General features: G+C 48.8%; 2 protein-coding genes across 2 annotated transcripts; one reads left to right on the top strand and one right to left on the bottom strand.

Moving 5' to 3' along the window:
- The first annotated feature begins 2,471 nt into the window (after positions 1-2,471).
- Positions 2,472-13,233, top strand: FNDC8 (fibronectin type III domain containing 8). The gene is made up of 5 exons (XM_066255379.1): positions 2,472-2,552; positions 2,793-3,058; positions 10,964-11,342; positions 12,270-12,506; positions 13,009-13,233. The coding sequence occupies exons 2-5, from the start codon at positions 2,859-2,861 to the stop codon at positions 13,159-13,161; spliced, it is 969 nt and encodes a 322-aa protein (XP_066111476.1). The 5' UTR covers positions 2,472-2,552; positions 2,793-2,858; the 3' UTR covers positions 13,162-13,233.
- A 1,806-nt stretch (positions 13,234-15,039) lies between these two features.
- NLE1 (notchless homolog 1) lies at positions 15,040-25,423 on the bottom strand. Its single transcript, XM_066263356.1, has 13 exons — positions 25,325-25,423; positions 25,060-25,203; positions 23,495-23,712; positions 22,809-22,888; positions 21,943-22,019; positions 21,673-21,770; positions 21,181-21,373; positions 20,264-20,399; positions 20,048-20,094; positions 18,574-18,776; positions 16,249-16,408; positions 16,075-16,145; positions 15,040-15,402 (listed from the first exon to the last, which is right to left on the bottom strand). The coding sequence occupies exons 1-13, from the start codon at positions 25,340-25,342 to the stop codon at positions 15,390-15,392; spliced, it is 1,458 nt and encodes a 485-aa protein (XP_066119453.1). The 5' UTR covers positions 25,343-25,423; the 3' UTR covers positions 15,040-15,389.
- Between the last annotated feature and the right edge of the window lie 1,603 nt (positions 25,424-27,026).

The raw sequence follows: 27,026 nt of genomic DNA on the forward strand, positions 1-27,026 counted from the left end.
GCCCGCGTTCGCCTCGGCCCCTTCCTCAAACATGCACGCAGACCTACCAGTGAGCCTCTGTTGTAAACGCTGAGCCAGAAAGTTCCATTAAGACTACCGTCCCTATGCTCAGGGGACCTACCTGGATATTATATACTGGGTGCTAAGAAACAGCAGAGCACGCAGAGGGCACCTGCTTCTCTGTATTTTCCACTATTTTATGAATAACATTTTAAAAAACAACAAAAACCTTGAATATTTAAACACAAAATATAGGATTTGCTATTTTTAAATGTCCTTTTTAAAATTTTGTTTATTCATTTTTAAAGAGAGAGAGAGAGAAGGGGAGGGAGCAGGAAGCATCAACTCCCATACATGCCTTGACCAGGCAAGCCCAGGGTTTGCAACCAATGACCTCAGCGTTCCACATAGACGCTTTATCTTACTACACCACCACAGGTCAGGCCTAAATGTCCTTTGCCTGGCCTCATTCTCTGGAAAAAGCAAAACAACCTTACAGGGTTATCTTGTAGCAGGAAGAATGACACCCAAACAGAGGATAATAGACATCCAGACTTTTTTTTTTTAATTTATTCACTTTAGAGAGGAGGGGGGGGGAGCAGGAAGCATCAACTCCCATATGTGCCTTGACCAGGCAAGCCCAGGGTTTTGAACTGGCGACCTCTGCGCTCCAGGTTGATGCTTTATCCACTGCGCCACCACAGACCAGGCAACATCCATACAACTTAGTAGAGGAAGAGGAATTTATTAGTAGCCGGTAGAGCACAGGAGACTAGTAGCACCAAAGCATGAGCTCCCTGAAGTTAGATTTCTTTTTTTTTTTTTTAATTTTTTTTTAATTTATTTATTCATTTTTAGAGAGGAGAGAGAGAGGTAGAGAGAAGGGGGGGAGGAGCAGGAAGCATCAACTCCCATATGTGCCTTGACCAGGCAAGCCCAGGGTTTTGAACCGGTGACCTCAGCATTTCCAGGTCGACGCTTTATCCACTGCGCCACCACAGGTCAGGCAAGTTAGATTTCTTATATCTTATACAGTATACCTTTCACAGTGTCTATGCAAGGGGCATGTGACAAGTGCCTGATTTCTTTGACTTTTTTTTAGTGTCTTTTTTTAAATTTTATTAATTTTTAGAGAGGAGAGAGAGAGAGAGAGAAGGGGGAGGGAGGAGCAGGAAGCATCAACTCCCATATGTGCCTTGACCAGGCAAGCCCAGGGTTTTGAACCGGCAACCTCAGTGTTTCCAGGTCGACGCTTTATCCACTGCGCCACCACAGGTCAGGCTTTGACTTTTTTGTCTGCAGACTTACATGACTTTTATGTCTCTGGGAGGGGAGGGGGTAAGAGGAGAGAGGTCTGGACTGTCCTTGACTATTCACATATCCTATTTTCCTTGCTGATGCTGCAAGTTTATTTCAGGGAGCTGGTAAAGGGGCTACAGCTGTGGTTGGTTACTTTTCAAACTTTCTCAGTCAGCCCTTTCTCCCTCAGTTCGAAACCCTGAGGTCACTGGCTTGATCGTAGGATCACAGACATTGCAGGCCCCCTTCCCCGCATTCTTCTGGTTTCTCTCCTCTCAATCTCCTCATAATCCAATGAGGCAGGTGCTGTTTTTATCCGTATTTCACAGATGAGGAAGCTGAGGCTGGGGGAGGTGAAGTCATTGCCAAAGATGAGAGCCCGCAATGCAGAAGTGGACTTCAAGGAGACAAATCCACATCTAAGTGCAGAGCCCATGCTGCTCTAGCGGCCTCTCCTCCCACCCTGAAATTGTTGTATGTTTCCTACTGCAGAGTGGTTTCCTTGAGAACAGAAATAATGTCTCGTCTGTCTTTGGATCCCTCTGCAGCACCCCCCATTGTCACTCAACACGTGAAGACACTTGGGGTAAGAGTGTGGCACATTTAGAATTCTAGCAGTAAGATCTGGGGGTATGTGAGCCGTGAACCCATGTACCATCTGTGCTTTCCCTATGCCCACAGACTGGACGTAGTGGGGGCTGAATGCCTAGAATTTCTGGACATGGTGCATCAGCATTCTACAGTCTCCCACTCCCATACACCCATTCCAGGGCTGCCTCCGTCCACACCCAGGTGCCTTTCTCCCATCATCCTTCTCCTCCTTCCCAGGGCAGCTCCAAAGTACATCACCGGCCCTGGCTGGTTGGCTCAGCGGTAGAGCGTCGGCCTGGAGTGCGGGGGAACCCGGGTTCGATTCCCGGCACATAGGAGAAGCACCCATTTGCTTCTCCACCCCCCACCCCCTCCTTCCTCTCTGTCTCTCTCTTCCCCTCCTGCAGCCCAGGCTCCAGTGGAGCAAAGATAACCCGGGCGCTGGGGATGGCCCCTTGGCCTCTGCCCCAGGCGCTAGAGTGGCTCTGGTCGCAGCAGAGCGACGCCCCGGAGGGGCAGAGCATCGCCCCCTGGTGGGCAGAGCGTCACCCCTGGTGGGCGTGCCGGGTGGATCCTGGTCAGGCGCATGCGGGAGTCTGTCTGACTGTCTCTCCCCGTTTCCAGCTTCAGAAAAAAAAAAAATACAAAGGGCATCACCAACGGTAAGCATTTTGAGAGCTTCAAAGAAGGGCAGAGCTGCTGAACCACTGTTAGACCTGGACAGGTGATGGAGTCTGTTTCTTGGCTCTACCCCACCCTAGACCCTGGCCCTAGCCCTGGGCAGCAGCAGCCTCAGATCAAGGGGGAGGCTGACCCCTAACTGTTACACTCTGCGATGATTATGAAGTCAGCTCACTGCACCCCCATCCCAACCAAACTGAGGGAGGGTCTGCTGCCCCCAGTTTCTCTCTACTTCCTGTCAGCTTGGTTGTCCTGCACTGTGACGGCTGTGGTCCCAAACAAACTAGATGGCATCAGAGGTAGTCTGCAAAATAGGAGATGGGGAGAAGGTCACGATGAAGAAGGAAACTGTCAATGTTTTGAACCAAATGTTGAAGCCCTTTCCAAACCCCAAGTCTATGAACAGGACAGTTGCTACCAAACGACTTCGACTTTTCTCAAGGGGCAGTTTGGTTAATTTCACAGGGGAAGATAACATCAATCTACCGTAAGTCACAAGTTTGATCCTTTCCTTCTTTCTAAGACTGGAGCTGGGGGGTAGTGTGGGGCTTGAAGAAAAGACATTTCCTGGCTGGCTGGGTAGTTCAGTTGGGTAGAGCATCATCCCAATATGCCAAGGCTGTAGGTTCAATCCCCAGTCAGGACACATAAAAGAATCAACCTATGAATGCGTAAATTAGTGGAACAACAAATCAATGTTTCTCTCTTTCTCTCTTTTTTTTAGAGAGAGACAGAGAAAGGGACAGACAGAGACAGTCAGACAGGAAGGGAGAGAGATAAGCATCCATTAACACATAGTTGCAGTACTTCAGTTGTTCATTGATTGCTTTCTCATACGTGCCTTGACCAGGGGGATTTGGTTGAGCCAGTGACCCCTTGCTCAAGCCAGCGACCTTTGGGATCAAGTCAGTGACCATGGGGTCATGTCTATGATTCCACACTCAAGCTGGCGACCCCGTGCTCAGTCCGGCAACCTCGGGGTTTCAAACCTGGGTCCTCAGTGTTCCAAGCTGACACTCTATCCACTGTGCCTCTGTCTGGTCAGGCTCTTTCTCTCTCTCAAATCAGTTAAAAAATTTTAAAGCAGAAAAAGAAGAGGTACTTCCTGGACCTGTCACAACCTGGGCTCTGGACTCCCAGGAAAGAGCATGTAGGCAAGTTGCATCAGAGATTCCTGATCCCAAGTCAGTTCTTAGAGTTATGTAGGCATAGGCCTCCCACTCCGTGAGGCCTTCTGGGCTTAGTCAGAGATTTGTTGACAGTGCTTCTCATCACCTTTGTCTAGTTAGGGTCCTCACCCCCTCCTCCATTCACCCCTGCCCCCCTCCTGTCCTCCATGGCTCCTCTCTCTCAATTTTCCCTTTTGGTGCCTTCCCCTTCCTGATTATGTCCCTCCAATAGCGGGTCTGTCCTCAGACTGAGGTTTACTGCTCCTCCTCAGTGATTCTGGGTTCCCTTTGCTTCATTCCACAAAAATTCTTTGAGCTAGCCCCTGAAAAACACAGTCGCTGTCTTCAAGAAGTTCCCAGCCTGGTGTGTGTGTGTGTGTGTGTATGTGTGTGTGTGTGTATGTGTGTGTGTGTGTGTATGTGTGTGTGTGTGTGTATGTGTGTGTGTATGTGTGTGTGTGTATGTGTGTGTGTATGTGTGTGTGTATGTGTGTGTGTGTATGTGTGTGTATGTGTGTATGTGTGTGTGTATGTGTGTGTGTATGTGTGTGTGTATGTGTGTGTATGTGTGTGTATGTGTGTGTGTATGTGTGTGTATGTGTGTGTATGTGTGTGTGTATGTGTGTGTATGTGTGTATGTGTGTGTATGTGTGTATGTGTGTGTATGTGTGTGTGTATGTGTGTGTATGTGTGTGTATGTGTGTGTGTATGTGTGTGTATGTGTGTGTGTATGTGTGTGTGTATGTGTGTGTGTATGTGTGTGTGTATGTGTGTGTATGTGTGTGTATGTGTGTGTGTATGTGTGTGTGTGTGTATGTGTGTGTGTATGTGTGTGTATGTGTGTATGTGTGTGTATGTGTGTGTGTATGTGTGTGTGTATGTGTGTGTATGTGTGTGTGTATGTGTGTGTGTGTATGTGTGTGTGTGTATGTGTGTGTGTATGTGTGTGTGTATGTGTGTGTGTGTATGTGTGTGTGTGTACACAGTGTGTGTGTGTGTGTATGTGTGTGTGTGTATGTGTGTGTGTATGTGTGTGTGTGTGTACACAGTGTGTGTGTGTGTGTGTATGTGTGTGTGTGTGTGTATGTGTGTGTATGTGTGTGTGTGTGTGTGTGTGAAGAATCAAGAATAATAGGCCCTGGCTGGTTAGCCCAGTCAGTTAGAGCATTGTCCCAAAGGCTGCAGGTTTGATCCCTGGTAAGGGCACACACAGGAAGCAATCAGTGAATGGACAACTAAGTGGAACAACAAATGAATGCTCTCTCCCTCCTTCCTCTATTTCTCTAAAATCAATCAATTTTTTAAAAATTTAAAAGAGAATAAATAATACAATATGGTCTGTGCTATGGCAGGACACCTTGAGAAAATGGAGGAGGCTTGGTGTAGCTTGGGAAAGTGTGCAGTTTTAAGGAAGGCTTCTTGGAAGAAGTGATGTGTGAGCTGAATGCATGTTTTAGGAACGGAAGGAGAGAAGCAGCGAAAGGGTGTCGCAGTCTAGCCACGACGAGTCTATTATGGGGTCTTTGAACGGGGAAAGGTATGGAATTAAGTAAATGATAGAGACATAAAGATATATACATACAGATGGGTTCGGGAGGATGGCACGGAGAACAGTCTCTACTGTTCCTCAGCCGTAACATGGCTGCTTCCAAAAGCGCATTAGTCTTTATTCAGGGAAAAATGTGGTCATTAGCAATTCAGTTGTTTCCAAGACAACTCAACCCCCACCATACCATTCAAATCTAACTTTACACCAATTAAAAACTAGCTTCCAGCCTCTTCAGGGGAACATGGGTGGGACTAGCGAGAATCAGGTATAGTTCTTTGTTAACTAGGCAGGTGAGGTGGGAGGTTAGGCCCAGCACCTCTGTCCCCAGGATATCCAGATTGTAAAAATACCCTGTTTATATTTCGGTCCCCAACAAAAGGGTGGTGGTGTGGGTTGATGTGGGCTGAGGGAATTATCTGCAGGGCACTTTCATGGTGTGTGACCTTTATAGTCACGCAGCCCACACTTAGAAAGGCCCTGTGCTTAGTTTAATACTCTGCTGTCACTCTCTTGAAAAATATATTTTTTAAGATTTTATTTATTGATTTTACAGAGAGAGAAGGGAGGTGAAACGAGAAGTAGTCACTTCACTCTAGCTGTTCATTGATTGCTTGTTGTATGTGCCTTGACCGGGCAAGCCCAGGGTTTCACACCAGCGTTCCAGGTCGGTGCTCTATCCACTGTGCCACCACAGGCCAGGCTTGAAATTCTTAATTTTTGAAGAGGGGTACCCACTAACTATGTAGCTAGTCCTGATTACATGAAAGAGATATGGTGTCCATTTCCTAAGGGGCCTGTGATGGATGCAGGTATGGCTAACGTGATGGATGCTTATAGGAAACGTCATGTTATCATGGGAAAGTCTAGGGCTATGAGTCCAAGTTCAATTCCAAGTTCTACCACTTAGGTATACAGCTATAGATGATTAAGTTAACTAAGATCAGGGACCCGCAGTCCCTCATGGGAAACTGGGGCTAACACCCAGCCAGCAGGGCTACTGTAAAGATCAGAAGAGAATATGTTCAGGGGATAGCCTGGTGCCCAGCTTCCTTCCATGCCCATGTCGGCACTGGTGTTTTGAAAAAGTAAATCTAAAACAGAGATTCATTAGGACAACTTGAAGTATAAAAGGAGCAATACTCAGACTCTTCTGACCTTGGTGGGGAATCATCTATCCTAAATGTACGCCAAGGGCTAGCACAGGAGTTTGGGGCTAATCAGGATTTCTTAGGAGGAGGTCAATGGGGCTGGAGTACAGGGAAGAAGAATTTGGCCCATCAATCAACCATGAAACCAGAGGATGCCCTAGAGCAGTGGTCCCCAACCCCTGGGCCATGGACTGGTACCGGTCCGTGGGCCATTTGTTACCGGTCCACAGAGAAAGAATATTACATTATTTCTGTTTTATTTATATTTAAGTCTGAACAATGTTTTATTTTTAAAAAATGACCAGATTCCCTCTGTTACATCCGTCTAAGACTCACTCTTGACGCTTATCTCGGTCACGTGATACATTTATCCATCTCACCCTAAAGGCCGGTCCGTAAAAATACTTTCTGACATTAAACCGGTCTGTGGCCCAAAAAAGGTTGGGGACCACCGCCCTAGAGTAAGGGATCCAGAGGGTTAATTTGGTTGCTGAACTTGACCAGAGCAGCTGAGGGAGATGGGGTAGGAAGCAGAGGAGAGGAGCCAGAAAGTGCCAAGGGCAGACGGGAGTTGCATGGCATGGTCAGGTCTGGGGCCCAGGAGGTCTGGCCTCTAGTTCCAACTCTGCCACCAACTCACTGTGCCGGGGTCCAGCCCCGGGGGGGATCCAGGGGTCCCACAGGAGGAGACGGCGTCGGCAAAAATCGAGTGAGAGAGCAAAATTCTTTTCTTTCTCTTTATTCTCTAGTTAGCATTTACTGCCAGGCATCTCTCTCAAATGCTAGTATAGCTCCTTTTTTATACACACACACCAAGTTACAATTACATGGTATTAATCATTGCTTCTGTTTCACTATGTTTACATGTTTCCAGATAACAGTTAATTCATATCTATAAACTATAAATCAGGTGGTAAGTTATTCAAAGTATAGTTATACAATAGCAATAACAATATTGGTACAAACTTCTAAAAGATTAGTACTAATTAATAACTCTACTGTTGTTGTGAGTTAAGGGCGCAGAGAGAGATTAGCAGACGAAATCATTAAGGACTAGCAAAGGCCCACCGCTTGCTCAGGCAAATGGCCTTGAGTTTATGCAGTGTCCTAAGTTTTCTCACAAGACTTCAAAAGGCTTGCTTATTAAGAAATTGTCATAACATCAAGAGTAACTTTTGCTTAAAGATATATAGAGTGCACCTGCAAGATAGCTTAGTAGCAACATAATATCAGAAGGCATTAATTGCTATTGCTTCTATGGATTCTTCCATATTCCTCTTTATTATCTGAACGAAAAACCTTGGGAAAGTATATAAATCTCATGAGAATGTCTCAATGAGAAAGCCCAGTAACTGCCTTTAGTCATAAAACAAGTCTCTTAACAAAACATTCTTACTAGCCAGCTGCACTCCTATCCAAGGCCACGCAACAGGCCACTCCACTACACTTTACCTAAGATTCTAATGTCTAGTTAAACTTTATTTATTTACTATATTCATATACTAGCTAAGTTCTAACTATATTCTTTCTAACATGATTAATAAGAAGAAATTCTCCTACAAACTTAACCCTTTATGAGGGATATCATAGCCAGCCTCTTATGTTTATGAGCCCAGTTCAAGGGGCTTACAGGCTTTTCTGTGGAACTTACACCTTCTGTCTCATTTCCAAAGAAATTACTACAAATCTACAGGGAAAGCACGGTACTATTATCCCTGTGCCACAAATAATAGCACACACCCAGAAAAAGGGGGGATATAAGGCCAGATTAATTCAAAAGATTAAAGGGGGAAGTATCGTTATGCCTTTCCTTGCGGTGACTTTGTCAACCCGCAGCTGTTGGTCTTTACTGCAGTGACTCTATCTTCTTTTGCTGTGACTTTGTCAACCAGCAGTTGTGGATCTTCTTCTGCTGTGACCTAGTTAGCCAGCATTAGTGGATCGGCTCCCGACATCACTGTGTGACATTGACTGCTCTCTCTAGACAAGTGCTCTTCAGACTCTAGGTTGTGATCCATTCATGGGTCAGGAACTCATTCTAGTTGATAGAGAACAGTATCAAACAATGAAATTAATGGAATCAAAAATTCCAGAGCACATCACACATAAATAAGTACTGGTTTGTGCAGTATGTTTTAGTTTTATGGGTGTGTATGAGTATACTAAGTTGCCACGTAATATGCAATATGTATTACTTTGGGTCAAAGAAAGAAAAGGTGTGAAAGCCAAGTTTTGGGCATTCTGCATTTCATCAGTAAAAAATTTTTTACTAGTGGGGAAACATGTACAAGGTTTTACTCTGTAACAGCTGTTCCTGTAATACAAACCAAACAACAGTTAAAATGACTGAACTAGAGCTACATGTATATCAGATGAATTGGAAAACACAATATTAAGTGAAAAATCAAGCTGCTGATGGATGTATACTGAATGATACCATTTATTTATGTAAAGTTAAAAATATGCAAAATAGATCTTGCTTAGGGATAAAATACATATGTAACAAACCTATAAAGACACACAAGGAATAATAAACACAACATTTTTTTTTTTTTTTTTTACAGAGACAGAGAGTCAGAGAGAGGGATAGACAGGGACAGACAGGAACAGAGAGATGAGAAGCATCAATCATTAGTTTTCATTGCGCATTGCAACACCTTAGTTGTTCATTGATTGCTTTCTCATATGTGCCTTGACCACAGGCCTTCAGCAGACCGAGTAACCCCTTGCTGGAGCCAGCAACCGTGGGTTCAAGCTGGTGGGCTTTTGCTCAAACCAGGTGGGCTTTTGCTCAAACCAGATGAGCCCGCGCTCAAGTTGGCAACCTCGGGGTCTCGAACCTGGGTCCTCTGCATCCCAGTCCAATGCTCTATCCACTGCGCCACCACCTGGTCAGGCTAAACACAACATTTTAAATTTACTGTACCGGTTACCTCTGAGTGAGAGGAGTGAGGCGGGGGAGAGAAGTGTCCAGGGGGCTTTAACTATACTGAGGCTTTAGTTCAGAAGCTGGATGACGGCTAAGTAAAAGCTTAATATATTATTCTTTAAAAATTATTGATTGATTAGAGAGAGAGGGACAGACAGGAAGGGAGAGAGATGAGAAGCATCAATTCTTTGTTGTGGCACTTTAGTTATTCACTGATTGTTTTCTCACATGTGCCTTGACCCAAGAGGACTCCAGCCAAGCCAGTGACCCCTTGATCAAGCCAGCGACCTTGGGCTTGAAGCCAGTGACCATGGGGTCCTATGATTCCACATTCAAGCTGGCAACGCCATGCTCAAGCCAGCAACCTTGGGGTTTCAAACCTGGGTCCTCAGCGTTCCAGGCCAATGCTCTATCCACTGTGCCACTGCCTGGTCAGGCAAAAAACTTATTTATTGATTTTAGAGAGAGAGAAACATCGATTTGTTGTGCCACGTAGTTGTGTATTCATTGGTTGCTTCTTGTATGTGCCCTGACCAGGGATCGAACCCGCAAGCTTGGCATATGAGGATGACACTCTAACCAACTGAGCTCCCCGGCCAGGGCCTTAATATATTATTCTTGATATCTTGGATATGTGTAAAATAGTTCAATTTTAAAAAATTAAAATGAAAGAAAAAGGTTTTGAGCATACATGTATAAGTATATATGCACATATATATGTATGTATATATATATAATTTTATATGCTATATATTAATATTGTTAAATATAATAAATTAGCAATTACATTAAATATTACATAGTGAATACATATTACTGAAGCTTAATTAATTAATTAATTAATTATTAATTTTGTATTTTTCTGAAGTTGGAAACAGGAAGGCAGTCAGACTCCCACATGCGCCCAACCGGGATCCACCCGGCATGCCCACCAGGGGGCGATGCTCTGCCCACCTGGGGCGTCGCTCTGTTGCAAACAGAGCCATTCTAGCACCTGAGGCAGAGGCCATAGAGCCATCCCCAATGCCGGGGCCATCTTTGCTCCAATGGAGCCTTGGCTGCGGGAGGGGAAGAGAGAGACAGAGAGGAAGGAGAGGGGGTGGGGTGGAGAAGCAGATGGGCACTTCTCCTGTGTGCCCTGGCTGGGAATTGAACCCGGGACTCCTGCACGCCAGGCCGATGCTCTACCACTGAGCCAACTGGCCAGGACCTAATTTATTTTTCTTTTAGGTATTTTCCATGCCTCAGTAGATCATGTAGTCATTGCCTGGAGTATTTGTTCCCTATTGGGAGGTAGGACTTAAATATTTAGCAGTGTTTCTCAAATTGTGGTTCTCAGAACACCTGCATCATAATCATCTGAGGATCCTATTAACTTTAGCAGCTTCCCCAGTCCCATCCCAACTGGGGACTGGCTACCAGGAATCTGCATTTTTCACTACTAAGTGCCCTGCTGGGAAAGGTGCACTGCTGCACAGCAATAAGGCTGTTCTGAGCTGTTCAGGCCCAAGCCTTGGCTCTGGGAGCTTCCAAGGCTGCATGGGCTGGCTGGGGTGACCTCCTTCATCTGGCTCACCTGTCTCCCCTTCCACTCCAGGAAGCTAATGCCAGGGAAGGACTCCGAATGCAGCTCTGATGACACCAGCATCTCCCCCATCTCATCCAGTTTGTTGAATCCCATCAAATTGGTCGTGACCCAGCCCAACAGCAATTTCTTTGCAGGGCTGCTGGAAGGTGAGCTGAACAAACTCACTGTCTCTCCAGTGGCCAATAATCCAGGAAATCCAGGAAAAGGGGACCTGGCCCTCTGCTTCCACCAATCTAAGTCCCAGGTAGTCCCTGGGGACCTGCTGGACTTTGACAACCCTGAGCTGGACACAGATACCACCTCGACATCCTCGAAGTCCTCCGTGGTCCTGGACGTGCCAGAGGCGCCCTTCATCTGTGAACACACAGTCAATGATTACACGGCCGTGGTGTGTGCGTGTGTGTGTGTGTTAATGTTTAGTTTATTGATTTTAGAGGGAGAGGAAGGGAGAGAGAGATAGAGACAGGAATATGGATCCTGTGTGTGCCCTGACGGGATCAAACTGGCAACATGTGTACTTCGGGCTGACGCTTTAATCAACTGAGTATCGAGCCAGGGCGCCACGGTGTGTTTTTCTTCTCATGCATTTGGTTAAAGCTTACTGGCCACCCCCAGTGTGTCAGGCACTGAGCCGCGCTCTGTGGGGAGTATGAAGATGCCTACCACCTGCATACTGACTCAACTTCTTGGTTTAGGAGAGAGGATGTGTTTGTAAGGAGCTCCAGAGCAGGCTAGAAAGGGCTCATTTCTGTAGGAAGAGGTCAGATCAAGTGCCACCAGGAAGTCAGAGGCAAAGAAACATTATTTCCAGGTGCAGGAATTAGCTTCGTAGCTCTTAGTAACATTTGAGCTGGGGCACAGAAGTAAGATTTAAACACCTGGAGATGGGGGAAAGGCATTTCCTGGACGGGCTGACACGAGCAAAGGCTCATGGGTGGGAAAGTGGCGGAGGAAACACCCAGGCCCCAATCCAGGACTTGATGATCTTGGGTTTTTTTGTTTTTGCTTAAGATTTCATTTGTTGGTTTTTAGAGAGAGAAGAGAGAAGGTGGGGGAGCGGGAAGCGTCAACTCATAGTTGTTTCTCTTTTGTGCCTTGACCAGGCAAGCCTGGGGTTTCAAATCAGTGATCTCAGTGTTTCATGTCGATGCCTCAGCTCCAGCAGGGACAGGGGATGGGAGTGGGAGTGGGGTGGGGGGAATTGGCACAGGTGGAAGTGGGGCCTTCCCACCCACGTGGGAGGCGTGGGGGTCGGGGTGAGGGGAGGACTGGCTCAGCCTGGTCTGAGGAGGCCTCTGGGGTTCTCTTCCCCTAGATTTCCTGGACCTATGCCTTGGGCAAGCAGCTGGTCAGTTTTTACCAGGTTGTGTTGCAGGAGGTGGACGAGAAAAATGACAATAAGCCTCCCAAGACAAAGAACCACCCATGGATCTTCCACAAGATCTTGGGCACCACCGTCAAGCTGATGGAGCTGAAGCCTAACACGAGTTACTGCCTCATGGTCCGTGCCGCCAACACAGCCGGGGTGGGGAAGTGGTGCAAGCCCTACAGGGTGAGTCCTGGGAGAAGGGGGCCCCAGGGGTCAGGGGGAGAAGTCTGCACCAGGGGCTCTGGAGGTGGGGGATACCCTACACCGCCAACTCATCTCCCCGCTTGCCTCCCTTCCACCTGGGTAAATACACACCACTTCCAGGCTGCTCTCTCCTGGGACACTGGTGCCCATTGGGAATGCAAACTAATGTACTCATCAGCATCACCATGATGTTCATGTTTCAACTTGGTACCGATACTTGTGACTGGGTTGGGAAGTCAAGGCCATGGACAGAAACAGTGAAGAGGCTGAAGGGGGACAGAGAAGGGAGCAGCCTGGTGGTGGGGACAGGCACCGGGTGGGGGAGAGGCCTGAGTACACAGCTTCTTTGTACCCATTTCTGGTGGTGATGGGTGGGTGAAGGCTAGCTAAGATCCCACTTAGCAAGCAATTCAGCAGGTGGGAAAAGCGGAGAGGTCAGGTCTGGGAAGGAAGTCTAAGGGGTTTCCTTGCGTTATTTCAGTTTGCAACCTTGGCCAATGACCTGAGCAGCTTCCTTGAGAACAACCCCATTCAGATCACCGTGCGGCACAGGGAAGCCCAACAGAAAACAGTGACAATCGAGGTGGATGAGATGCGGAGGCTGGAAGATCTGGAAAACGTATTTCCCTACTAAGGGGGTAGGGTTCAGGACACTGCAGGGCAGGGCAGCCACTGCCCACAGCTGCTAGGCGCTCCCCTCGCCAGATCTGGGCTAATTCCAGGTCCCTCATTAAAGAACTGCAGGTCACTCAGCACCCGTAAACCCTGCTTCATTCTGCGCACGGCACCCACCATCCTAGCTTCTGCCAGGAGGGCGGGGGGATGGAAACAAGGGTGGTAGAGAAATGAGATGCCAACACCACCTTTTCTTCCCTAAGGAAGAAAAGCGACAGACTAAAACATACACCAGGAAAAACAGCGACATTGGGCAGTGGTGGTGGCAGCCTGCACACTGTCAGCATCAGACTTGAGCTCTGAAGGAACACAGTGCAAATGACACAAGCTTTGGGGCAGGTTCTGATTTAATTCTGGCTCTTCTTGGATGTAAGGGCATGGACAAACCCTTACAGCCTCCTAGGCTCTTTCCTCATCAAAAATATGGGCACGTGGCCCTGGCCGGTTGGCTCAGCGGTAGAGCATCGGCCTGGCGTGCGGGGGACCCGGGGTTTGATTCCCGGCCAGGACGCATAGGGAAGGCACCCATTTGCTTCTCCACCCCCACCTCCTCCTTCCTCTCTGCCGCTCTCTTCCCCTCCCGCAGCCGGGGCTCCATTGGAGCAGGAATGGCCCAGGCGCTGGGGATGGCTCCTTGGCCTCTGCCCCAGGCGCTGGAGTGGCTCTGGTCGCGGCAGGGCAACGCCCCAGAGGGGCAGAGCTTCGCCCCTTGTGGGCGTGCCGGGTGGAACCCAGTCGGGCGCATGCGGGAGTCTGTCTGACTGTCTCTCCCTGTTTCCAGCTTCAGAAAAATACAAAAAAAAAAAAAAAAAAAAAAAAAAAAAAAAAAAAAAAATATATATATATATATATATATATATATATATATATATATATATATATATATATATATATATAAAAATGGGCATGTGAGACCATTCCAGGCATGGCTGTCACTTTGAGTCACGTGAGAGCACGTGCAGTGCCTGTAGACAGGAGCTCAACTGCTGCCTCCCTTTGCCCCTCCTGCAGCATCACTGCAGACGTGGAAGGTGGAAGCTGGGACCACAGCTGGCAACGTGCAGAGCTGTAAAGGCAGAGATGGGGGTGGGGGAGGCTGAAACAAGAGTTTGGAAATGCTGCGGCCCTGAGCAGTCCATATAAGGGTGGTCTAGAAGTTCAGCAAGTTGACCCACCTTAGCGATGAACAGAAAGCAGAGGCAGGATGCATGGAGGCCGAGATCTTGCTCTAGGGTCTGTGGACGTCCTGGTGGGGAGACCCTTCACTACATGAAGTCCTCATGAGACAGAGAACCATCCTCCCATATCATGACAGCCACTTCCACTAGAGCTCTGCCCACTGTGTGCGCCATTAGCGAGCCCTCTGGGAGAGCCATCGCCTTTGTACCTGTATCCCGAGCTTGGCAGTGCTCAGTGCGTGGCAGGCCGAGAGCGTGCTGAGCGAGGCCTGGGAAGGCACCCCTAGAGCAGCAGGGGTCAGAACTCCCTCTGATGGTGACAGTGGTCTACCTGTGCTGTTCAGTATCGTAAGTAGCCCCGAGTAGTGTGACTGAGAACAGCATTTCTCACTGTATGAACTGCTAAAGAAACAGCCACGAGGCTAATGCATACCACATCGGACAGCACAGCTTCAAATTATCCTCTGGACACTATCACGGGGCTCAGGCCACCTCCCCAGCCTCAGCTGGACTCTCCCTTGTAGGCAGTGGGAAGAGAGGCAAGGTGACGTCCTGGCCAGTCTGGTTTTGGTGTAGACCAGTACAGGGGAGGTTAAACTGATTTAGCACACACCTTGGTTGAGCTCTGGGATTCTATACAAGAGATTTTAATTCAAACACACAAAATATAAGTTATTTATTTGGTCACAGAATCTGGGGTCTGCCCCTGAATAGAGCTGACACCCGGGAAAGGAGGCAGGGGCAGCCGCAGGGGTCTAGTCCCTGCCTGGCCTCCTGCCACCCTGGATGGCACCAGGAAGGTACAGAGTGATGCCCAATGGCTGAGTCCATGGTAACTTCCTGTGATCTCCGGTCTCCCACTCTGGGGAGGGACCCCACGGGGGTCTGTGCAAGGACAGCAGGCCACACTTGTTCTCCAGGTCACCACCCTGGCCCTTTGGTCTCCGTCAGGGCAGGCAGCTGGCCCAGGCCGAGTCCAGGTGGAGGTCAGAGAGTGCCGTGGGATTTCTCATCTCCTCCATCTGTGCAGAAGAGGAGGGAACAGGATGGGGAGTGCACCGCAGGAAAGGGAGGTTGCCATGTAACCCCAGGAGCCCCCCACAGGGAGAAGGTGGTTTCCCCTCAGCCATCCAGAGCCCAGCTACCATCTCACTCAGGCTGGGCATCCCCTGCCTGCCTCACCAGGGCCCCATACCAGAGCCTCATGCCAGGGCCTGGCCTTGGGACGCCCATGAAGGTTGTTGAATGACAAATAGCGACAGTTCTTTACAAGTACACAATGCTTCCCGTTCCAAGGTGCGTCCAGCGCCTATCTTTGATCATCCTGTCTGCTGAAGTTTGATAACCTGCAGACAGGTTAACTGTGCTCTCCAAGACTGCACACTGAAAGGCAGAGCCAGGATCTGAACTAGATCTCAGGACTGCCAGGTCCAGTGTGAACAAAGAACTACTGCCTAGCCCTGGAACAACCCTGGACTTGTCCTTTGGAGAGTGGCTTCAAAACCGTCAGTCTCGCATCTTCCCTGTAATTCCCACAACCCTTCCACTGGCCACTGAGAACCACACACCGTCTCAGGACGTTCTCAGCACCTGGCGGGCCTCAGAATTCAATGCCAGAAGGGAAAGTCACAAAGAGTGACCAACTCAAGGTCAGCAGAGTCAAGCACACCAACAGCCACTTCCCCTAAACTCACATCCGGAGGCATTTGTCCTTCCCACCGCTTGCCACCCTCTGGCCATCTGGACTCCAGTCGACAGCATACACCTAAACCAAAGAGGAAGAACAGGTAAGTCAGGCATTAAGGACAGAGAAGAAGGGTCAGGCTTCAATTCCACACCCATCCCCGGCCCACAGGAGCCGGCCGTACCTCATCGGCGTGGCCTGGCAAGTCGATGGCCAGCTTCTGGGCCTTCACGTCCCACACTTTCAATGTGCTGTCACTGCTGCCACTGACTAGGAGCCGGCTGTCGGCTGACCATGCAATCTGGTACACAGCAGCCACATGACCACGCAAGGAAGCCAGATACCTGAGCCAAGGGAAGAACATGACGATGGACAGTGTTTGTTAACCATCGGGCCACCTACTGATCTGCCAAAAATTTTGTGCCCGTCTGTGTAAAGAGTTAACTACCCTGATATTGTATGAAGATTGTACACCCAATGACCTTAGTCAAATTCGCATATGCTCAGGGTGATTTCTGCCTTAGCAATCCCTGAAATAATTCTATTTTCACTGGTCCCAAGGGTAAAAAGGTTGAAAATTACTGATGCTGGAGATTAGATCTTCAAACATGTCTGAAAGGTCCTCTATGCCCATAGCAGCAGTTTTCAACTTTGGTTGCACATTAGAATTATCTGGGAATTAAAAAAAATTCCCACTGCCTGGCCCCTCCCAAACCTACTTAATCATTAATGCCCATTATGCACGTGTAAAACTTCTCCAAATGAGTTGCTTGTAGGTAGGGTGCCTCTTGCCAGGCTTCCACGCCCACTCAACTCTGCACGTCTCAGAATCCAGTACAGCCATCTGCTCGGCCCATCTGCCTGACCTCCCCCCAATATGACAGTTGCTTGCTGACAGGTGGCAGAGAGAAATGCTGGGCCAGGGCCACCTGGAACTTCCAGCTCAATCCAGACCAGCTACGTCTATTGGGACAGGTTGTTAGGCATCTCTGAAACTCAGTTGTCTTTGTTCTACTTTATTTTTAGAAGAGGGGAAGAGGGAGAGAGCAAGAGAAACACTGATTTGCTGCTCCACCCATTCGCGCATTCACTGGCTGACTCCTGCACACGCCCCGACCAGGGATCCAATCCACAACCCTGGCGCTCCGGAGCAACGCTCCAACCAAGCTCTTCAACCAGGGCTGAAATTCAGTTGTCTACCCTTAAAAACCTGATTGGCCTATTTCAAAAAGTTGCTGTGTGAAAATATACAACTGACACATAGGTGCCAAGGTCCCCCCTGCTCCTTCCCGCCCAGGCCTTTGCCCCTGCTCCAAACTCAGAACCCCGAGGGTACTGTGCCTCACTGTACCAGTGCTTCTCTGGCTTAATGACAAGCAGAATCACCCAGTGACCTTATTAAAATGCAGATTCCGTGGCTATCATCAATCAATAAACAAGTGTTGGTGAGGATGTGGAGAAAGGGACCCTCATGTACCACAGGAGGTAATGTACGTTGGTGCAGCCACTGTGGAAAGCAGTGTAGGGAGGTTCCTCAAAAAGCTACAAATAAAACTACCATATGACCCAGCATTTCTACTTTTGGGTATTTACCTGAAAAATACCTAAGGTACTAATTAAAAGATATATGCTTCTCCATGTTCACGGCAGCATTATTTACAATAGCCAAGATAGGGAAGCAACCTAAGTGTGCACTGACAGACGAACAGATAAAGCAGATGTGGCACATATGTACAATGGAATATTACTCAGCCATGAAAAAGAATGAAATATTGCTATTTGTGACAACATAGATGGACCTATGGTATTATGCTAAGTGAAATCTAAAAAACAAAATAAATGAACAAAACAAAAACAAACTCATAAATACAGAGAACAAATTGATGGTCAAAAGATTGGAGGAGTGTTGCAGGAAGGGTGGAAAAGGTGAAAGGATTAAGAAGTACAAATTGGTAGTTGCAAAACAGTCATGGAAAGTAAAGTAAGACATAGGGAATATAATCAATAATACGGTAACAACAATGTATGAATATTAGACTTACTGGGGCGATTACTTCATAAGGTTATCTAAATGTCTAATCACTATGTTATATACCTGAAACTAATATAATATTGTATATCAACGATAATTGGAAAGAAAATTAATTTTTAAAAAAATTAAAATAAGCAGATTCTGATTCACAAGGTCTTGGGGTGAGAACTGAAGTTCTTTCAAATTCCCAGAGGCTGCTGCTGCTGCTAGTCTGTGGATCACTTTGAGGAAGGCCAGCTTGAAAACCGTTTCCTTAGATGAGAAAGAGTGTTCTTGGTGTCCACTTACTGCTGCTGCTAAATATACCATCTTATTCAAATCTTGTAACATAGCTGACAGGTCAGGGGGCTCATTACAGAAGAGGAAACAGAGGCTCAGAAAAGCCAGGTGGCAAGGCCACACAGCTAGTAAGCGGCAGAGCCAAGCCCCTTCCACAGGAATGGTGGCCTCCTGCTCCCTCCCCACGCTCCCACTCACTTGCCCGTCCTCCCATCCCACAGCTTGATGGACTTGTCGAAGGAGGCGCTGGCGACTATACGGGAGTCAGGGGAGAAGAGCACTTGGTTGATGAGCGCCTGGTGTCCCGTCATCCGTGCAAGGGGCTTCTTGTCCTCTGCCGGGGACCACAGGAATAAGGTGAAGTCGTCTGAGCCAGACACCAGCCTCTCGGGGCCCTGGCCCTAGGGGAGGCAGAAAGCACGCCATGTTGGACATGGTCTCAGACAAGAGAGCCCCACCCCAGCAGCAAACACGCTACTAATTACTCAATACCAGCCTGGAGGCCAGGAACAGGAGCACCGAGGCCTGAGCCAGCCACTAACTTATGTGAGTCACTTCCCCCAAAAGGAAACTTTATGAACACAGGATAATTTCTAAGATATGTAATTACATGAAATAACAAGGTATAGATGGTGTGTGAAGGAGGATTTTACACGCGGGTTTGTGCTGCTTAATGATGGGGATACAGTCTGAGAAATGCATCATTAGGCAATTGTGCCTGTGGGAACTTCACAGAGTGCACTTACACAAACCCAGACAGTGCAGCCTACTACAGAGCTAGGTGGTATGGTACAGCCTATTGCTCCTAGGTAAGAGCCCGTACAGCCTGCCACTGGACAGAACACGAGATTAAATCAAGCACAGCAGAAAATGATGGAGTTAGAGACAAGCAAACATGGGACGTATGAGGCTGCTGACGGCATAACATGGCATATTGCTCACAGCAAACCTTAAAGAGTACAGTCTGCTAACAATGAGAAATACAGTAAACACATAAACCAGCACCATGGTCTTTTGTTACCATCAAGCACTATGCACCGTACACAGCTGCACGTGCCGTACTGTTACATGACTGACTGCGCAGTAGGTCTGTTTACACCAGCATCCCCACAAACACGAGTCATTTGTTGCGAGAGGACGTCAGGACAGCTACTTCACTAGGCAACAGGAATTTTTCAGCTTCATTATAATCTTATGGGAACGTTGTATGTCCGGTCTGTTGTTGACTGAAACATCATTATGCAGCACATGACCGTACTGTATACAGTGTACATATATCTACATGCATGTGTAGATACAAGTCTCTGGGGAGAAACAAGATACTGGTGGCACTAGAGCCTCCAGAAGGAACAAATAAATGAATGTGTGAGAGAGAGGAGAGATTTTCCATTATTTACTTTCTGCGTTCTTAGATCATGTGAATGTGTTCCTTAAACTCAATAAAATGAAAAAGAAAAGTAATGGGAATGCAATCAATAGAGGAACAAAATGAAATAAAATGATCCCTACCACGTTAGGCTCTTAGGAGAATAAGCTAGAATTTTCAGGAACAGCTTTGCAGAAGAGATGCTTTCTGAGGTGGGACGAGAGGGCAGAGGGGCTGGGTGTCTGCAGCGTCACGGGGACGAGCAGAGAAGAGCACAGGGCAGGACGCGCTGGCGCCAGCACTCACCCGCACAAGGTTGTATCGGCTCAGAGCCCTCTCCTTTAACTCCTGCACTGTGTCCACGTACCGGAGGGAGAGAGGACGAGGAGCGAGGCTGATTAGCAGATCCAACACAAGCAGCAAACCCTCCCCACGCTCCTAGCCTACGTCCAATTCTCATACTTTAAGCTAGAGAACTGGCTCTTTACTAAGCAGCTCTCCCGCCTCTTCCCGCTCACTCACAGGACCCTTGCAGGTCTTGGGCGTTAACTGAGGCCTCGGCTGGCTCAAAGGCCCCTGTGCGCAGGGCATAGTCAGTGCTGAGGGCCATGGTGTTCACCCAGTGGCCATGGCCTTGCAGAGTCCGGCACAGCACGCCCTAGGGGAGAAGGAGATAGGTCAGACATCCAACTCTCTATCTAGGGGCGCTTGCACCCCCTGGCTAGCCGAGGAGACTCGGAATCAGGACCTTCATTCATTGCGATCTTAATCCAATCACCTTCATGGCCTCAACCTCTCATTGTAAAAAGAGGGTACTAGTTCAAATCAATGTTTCTGACATGTTTTATGGAAAGAAGTGTGTCAGAATTAAAAGGCTCCAGTTAAGTAAGTTTGGGATATGGCACGTTCAATAAAGCTAAACAGCCTGACCAGGTGGTGGCACAGTGAATAGAGCATTAGATTGGGATGTGGACGACCCAAGTTCGAAACCCTGAGGTCACTGGCTTGAGCATGGGATCCTAGACATAACCCCCTGGTCGCTGGCTTGAGCAGTAGACCCCGAACTGGGTCAAGGCACATATGAGAAAGCAATCATTGAACAACTAAGGTGTCGCAGCAAAGAATTGATGCTTCTCATCTCTCTCCCTTCCTGTCTACCTGTCCCTCTCTCTGACTCTGTCTCTGTCAATAAATAAATAAATTAAATTAAGCTAAATAGGCCTCTTATAGCAGGAATTTCCAGAGCCTGTCCATGCTAATGGACACTGGGACCTCCCCAATAACACAACACCAACCACAGGACCCCCTGTTCCCAAAGTGTCTTCCTGGCCTGGCTCTCAGAAGATGCTCAGGAAACACTGGTCAGTGTTCCTTCTAGTGCTGGCACACGGAGGCCTCAGCTTTCCCCACACTGGTTTCTGAACACTCCCAGCTCTTACATCGTGAGCCCTCCAGACTTTGATGGTACGGTCCTGCGAGGCAGAGTAGAGAAGCCCGTCTCCTCCCCACCGAAGACAGGTGACTGACTGGGTGTGCCCGGTGAGGATGCGCTCACAGCGGCCCGAGGTTGTGTCCCAGACCCGCACACTGCCATCCTTGGAGCTGCTGGCCACATAGCGGCACTCGGGGTTCCTGGGGAGGGGGAGGGAGATTTGACCTCGCTGCTGACCTGGCAACGCCATCTTCCTATGGCACCTCCCCATTCCCAATTCAAGGGTCAAGGACAGTGTCCAGACAGCTGTACCTCCAGGCACCTCTCAGGCCCTGTGATGAACAGCCCCCTCCCGAGCAGCAACGCAGGTACAGAAGACCTCCCTACTTCCTGCCCCACAGTCACTGGCAGACTGTACACCTCGTCCCCCTGTATCCAGCCAGAAGGGGGGACAGCTTTGAACCCCTGTTCCTTATTACCCCAGCTCTCTGTCACTTACACGTGGAGGGGCTCCCAGCTCAAGCCCGTGATCCACTTGCTATGGCCAGCGAGGGTCCTGCCCACCTGCTTCCCTGTGCTTGGGTCCCACAGGAGAATCTGAAAGACAGAGCTCACGTAATAACTGCCCCCAACCTTTCCCTGCCCCGCCAAAGACCCCCCCACACTCACTGTCCCATCCTCCCTCCCTGAAGACCCAGAACCCAATTCTGACCCAGCTCCACAAAGGTAGTCCCAGAGTTCCTGCCTAGTTACCCTGACCACCATCTACCTGGCCATTCTTGCAGCCCGAGGCCAGCTTCTTGCCATCTGGGGACCAGGATATGCTAAGGACCCAGTGTCTGTGTCCTAAGGAATATGAGAGAGAAACATGTTTTTATCCCTAGTTCCTAGCAATGCCTGGCACATAGCAGGGACCCCTAAACTAGTTGCTGAATAAGTGAATGACCAAACGAAAGGAAAGATCGGGCTTCCTAGGCAGCGGGAGAATGCACCCTGTGCTAGAGCCATGCATCTTGCTGCAGAGATAACAATGCCACTTTCTAATAATTCCTTACGTGACATCCCATGTTTTCATATATGTCATCCCTTGAAATTCCCACAATAGCTCTAAGGTATGGGGTAAAGCAAGAATTATCATCCCCACTTTCCAGAAGAGAAAACAAGCTTAGAAAGGGAGTATGCCCTACACATACAGGGTCCTTGCTCAGCTAGTGTGTGGTCCCCAGACCAGCAGCATCAGCACCATCTAGGAAACTGAAATGCAAATTATCAGGCCACGCCCCAGATGTAAGGAGACAAACTTTGGGGTTGGGACCCAGACGTCTGTATTCTAACAAGGCTCCTCCCCCCCAGGTGATTCTGCCGCACGTTTAAAAAGCACTATGGCTGAGGTCGGATTAAAGTCAGGTTCTCCTTGCTACTAGACAGCTGGCTCTTCCCACAACCCACGCTCTCTTTGGTCTAGCCTGCTTGTTTATAAGTGGCTGGCTAGGCTCCAAGGTACAGTCTCTAGGAACAGGCAGTCACTTACATGAATGTGGAGGTGGAATCTGTTCTGGGCCTCCTCAGGAATTAGAGCTGAGTGAATCCCCCGCCCACCATTAAGCCTCCCTAAACGGCTAACTGCATACCAACCCTGGCATGTGAAATGAGGTGTCTCTGTGCTGAGATCCCAGAAGCGCACAGTGGTGTCTCCAGAGCCACTGGCCAGGTACCTGGGGAGGAAGAGATGCTGCCTGACTTTCGCAGTGGGGATGAGGGGTAGGGCCCAATCCTGAAATACTGCCCGTTTCTGCTGCCTATTCAATTGTCCTCTGGGAATAGAATCTGGGACTGGATTTTTCTCACTCCCCTGAAAAGGAGAAATGTTAACACTGATGCCATCCAGAAGAAGACCCCAGGAGGCCATTTCTCTTCTCTGCCTTCCTAAATGGAATTGCCACAGCTACAACCAAACTTAAAGCTTCTCATTATCCTCATAGGATGGTGAGAAGCAAAGAAAATCAGTTTCACAGATGATGAAGAATTAACTCAGAAAGGTTAAGTGACTTACCCAGGTCACACAGCTAGAAGGGGCAGAGCTGAACCTGCAGCTCAGATCTCCTGAGATCAAGTCCAGGAAGGACTCTTCAAGGCAGGTGTCCTTGGTCTCTGTGGACCAAACCTCACTCAGGAAGTCCCTTGCTTGCGACCTGAGCCCAGAGCTTGGGTCTCTGGGAGCAGCCTGAGCCCACATTGATCATAACTTGGGGGTACCTTCCTCACCCCAGCCAGAAGCTGCACCCCCACACTCCCCACCACAATTCTGCGGCCATCCTTACTTTCCTGTGGGGCTGAAGGCCACAGAAATGACTGCCTCGCTGTGCCCCTCCAAGGAGCTGGTGCAGCGGGTCACCGCACGGACCTTGAAGATAGCCTGTGGCTGGTAAATGATGTCTAGAATCTTCTCCGTCTCCACTGCCTGGGACTCCAGCGTCCTCCCCAGCGAGGAGACTATCTCAGCGTCGTGGACATAGAAAGCCAGTGGAAGGGGATCCTCCTGGAGGGCAAAGGGAAAGGGCAACTCTCCCATCAAAAGATGGGCAGAAGCCCTGGCCGGTTGGCTCAGTGGTAGAGCGTCGGCCTGGCGTGCAGAAGTCCCGGGTTCGATTCCCGGCCAGGGCACACAGGAGAGGCGCCCATCTGCTTCTTCACCCCTCCCCCTCTCCTTCCTCTCTGTCTCTCTCTTCCCCTCCCGCAGCCGAGGCTCCATTGGAGCAAAAGATGGCCCTGGGGCTGGGGATGGCTCCTTGGCCTCTGCCCCAGGCGCTAGACTGGCTCTGGTCCCAACAGAGCGACGCCCCGGATGGGCAGAGCATCCAACCCTGGTGGGTGTGCCGGGTGGATCTCAGTCGGGTGCGTGCGGGTGTCTGTCTGACTGCCTCCCCATTTCCAGCTTCAGAAAAATACAAAAAAAAAAGATGGGCAGAGGCCACGTGCACCAGGGAGCCTGCCCACTGAGCTGTGGGGAGGTAAAGCTTCCTTCTTTTCAGCCACCCGGCTTGAGTTACCCCCCCCACCACCACGCCCATCATTCCCCATTAGAGTTCAACCTTTTTAATCCTTGAAGAGCAACTGCAGGATGCTTACAGAACACATTAAAATCCTTCATCTGCATCCCACAACAACCCTGGGAGGTAGGCATTCATATTCCCATTTGATAGATGAAAAAAAAAAGAGGCTCTGAACAACTAAGTAATTAATTAGCCCAATGTCCCATTGCTAATGACTAATTCAGATTCTTTAGTGTTCTTTAAGAACACTAAAGTCCAGGATTAGTGTACGCAGTGTTTCCCAAATCACCGCACCATGCTGTGTAATGTGCAGAAGCATCCAAAGCTCTGTTTGGAAATGCAGACTCTCTGCTTCACCCCAGAGTCGGGTGCAGTAAGTCTGGCGGGGGTGGAGTCCTAGTACTCCTTTAAGCACCTCCCACCCCTAGCGAGTGCAACACTGAAAACACTGGCTTGAAAGTTAAGAGCATGGGCTTTTAGTTTGACCCATTTGGGCTCCGATTCCAAATCTATCTACTACGTAGCATCGTGGGGGTAACTTAATGTGTCCGGGCTACACTGTAAAATGGAGATAATTAATGAGGGGCTGTGGCGAGGAATCATTTGACAGTGCACCCGATGCTTTCAAAACGCAGTCTCTCCGCAGGTGGGCTGCGATGGTCGGAAGCGGTCTCACACTGATGCATCTTTCTGACCCTCCCCCAGATCACCCCTCGGACCAGCGCTGGGGTGCATCACCCACTGCCGGCGAGTGGCGGGGGCCCTTGAGCTCTAGACCTTTGGTCTTCAGATCCCCTGTGGGCCCGGCCCGGGCGGCGCCGCCCACCGCTCACCTGGGCCAGCAGCGCGTTGCACACGAGCTGCAGCTTGTCCGGCGTGATGTCCACGGGCACGTCGAACGGGGAGCCCAGCAGCTGCCCGGCCTCATCTTGGAACTGCACTAGCAGCCGCTGCACGTCGCCGGCTGCCGCCTCGTCCTGAGCCAACAAGCGCAGCGGGCATCAACCACGTGGCTGGGACCAAACGGTCCCCACTCCCGCCTCCCCCGAGCCCCGGAGCCCTGCTGAGACGCCCCCGCCCCACTTCACGCACACCCACCGGCACCGCCGCCGCCATGCTGCGTCCCCACGTGGAGGAGAAAGACTCCGGCGGGACGGAACGCCGCCCCGTGGTCGGGTGGTGCCGCAGCCTGCGACATTGCCCTCTGGTGTTGCGGAGGAAAAGTGTCACGCCGCGCCGTGCCTCCGGTCTTGGGAATGGGCCTACCTAGTACCCACCTCTACCACCTGCCATGGGGCAGCCACATTCAATCCCTCCCAGTGCCTTGCAGAATGCAAACAGCCTTTTGTCTCTTCTGAACAAGAATTCTTGTCCCACTTTGTAGATGGGGAAATCAAGGCTCTGAGCAGTTGATTTTCCCTGGGATCACAAAAGACAGAAAATGACAGAAGAACGAATAGGCTCCAGGCAGCACCATGTAGGGAGTTACTTACAAAGCCAGAGGCTATATTGGGTCGAGGGTAGAAATTACTACTTTTTTCTTTTGAAAAAGTGACTTTTACTGTATTTTTATTACACACATGTTTATTTAGAAAAAATAGACTATATGAGTAAAAAAAGAATAAAATAAAAGCCACTATAACTTTACCCACTCGGAAATAAATCACTCTTTTAAAAAATTAAATTTATTGCTGTGACATTGGTTAATAAGATTATATAAGTTTCAAGTATACAATGTTATAATACACCATCTGTATATTGCATTGTGTGCTCATCACCCAATTTTAGTCTCCTTCTGTCCCCATATATTTAACCTCCTTTACTGTCTTCACCCTCTCCCCTTGCTCCCTTCCCCCTTATTATATTTCTAAAATGGAGCAAATCAATTAATAATATTTGATGAACACAAAAGCAGAAAGTGTCTATAGTTCTCAACACTGTAAATCAATAACAATAATGACAATGACAGCAATGTTCTAAGTGCTTTGCTCATATAACTTAATCCTGACAGCAACACTTCTCCCCATATTACAGCTGAAGAATGCAGAACACGAGTGCTCCGACCGGAAACCTGGGTTCTGCCTTGTCAGCTCTCCTCTCCCGCGCCCCTCACATCCAGGCAGTCTCAAGCTCTGTCAGTTCCGCCCTGTTAACCTGTCATGGATCTGTTCTCCCCATCTCCACTGCCACACTGCTCCGAGTCACCATGGTTTCCTACAGCCCCTCTTCGCTCGCCTCCCTGTTTCCACGCTTGCCTCTTCCCATGCATTCTCCACTCTGCAACCAGGGAGATGATTTCAAACCAAAAAATCTTCTTCACCTAAAACCCTGCAGGGGCTCCTATTACATGCAGGAAAAAAAAAATTCAAACTCCTTATAATGGTCCATACAGCCATGCCTCTCCAGCCATTCCTCTGTCTCTTTAAATAAATTTTTATATTTATTTTAAAAGAGAGAGAGAAAAGGAGAGAAATATTGATTCACTGATCTACTGATTCACACATTCATCAGCCAGCTTCTACTTTGCTGACTCCTGCACGTGCACCGACCAGGAATCTGACCCACAACCCTGGCCTATCTGGAGAATGCTTCAACCAACTGAGCTACCTGACCAGGGCAGCCATTCCTCTCTCTCTCTCATTCTGTCTTTAAAATTTTTCCACTGATTTGTGTGTATGTGTGTGTGAGAGAGAAGCATCAACTCATTTTTCCACTTAGTTGTTCCATTTAGTTGTGCACTCATTGATTGCTTCTTGCATGTGCCCTGGCCTAGGATCAAACCTGCTACCTTCAGTGTGCT

This window comes from Saccopteryx bilineata, chromosome 2, assembly GCF_036850765.1.
Source record: "Saccopteryx bilineata isolate mSacBil1 chromosome 2, mSacBil1_pri_phased_curated, whole genome shotgun sequence".
NCBI classification, from domain to species: Eukaryota; Metazoa; Chordata; class Mammalia; order Chiroptera; family Emballonuridae; genus Saccopteryx; species Saccopteryx bilineata.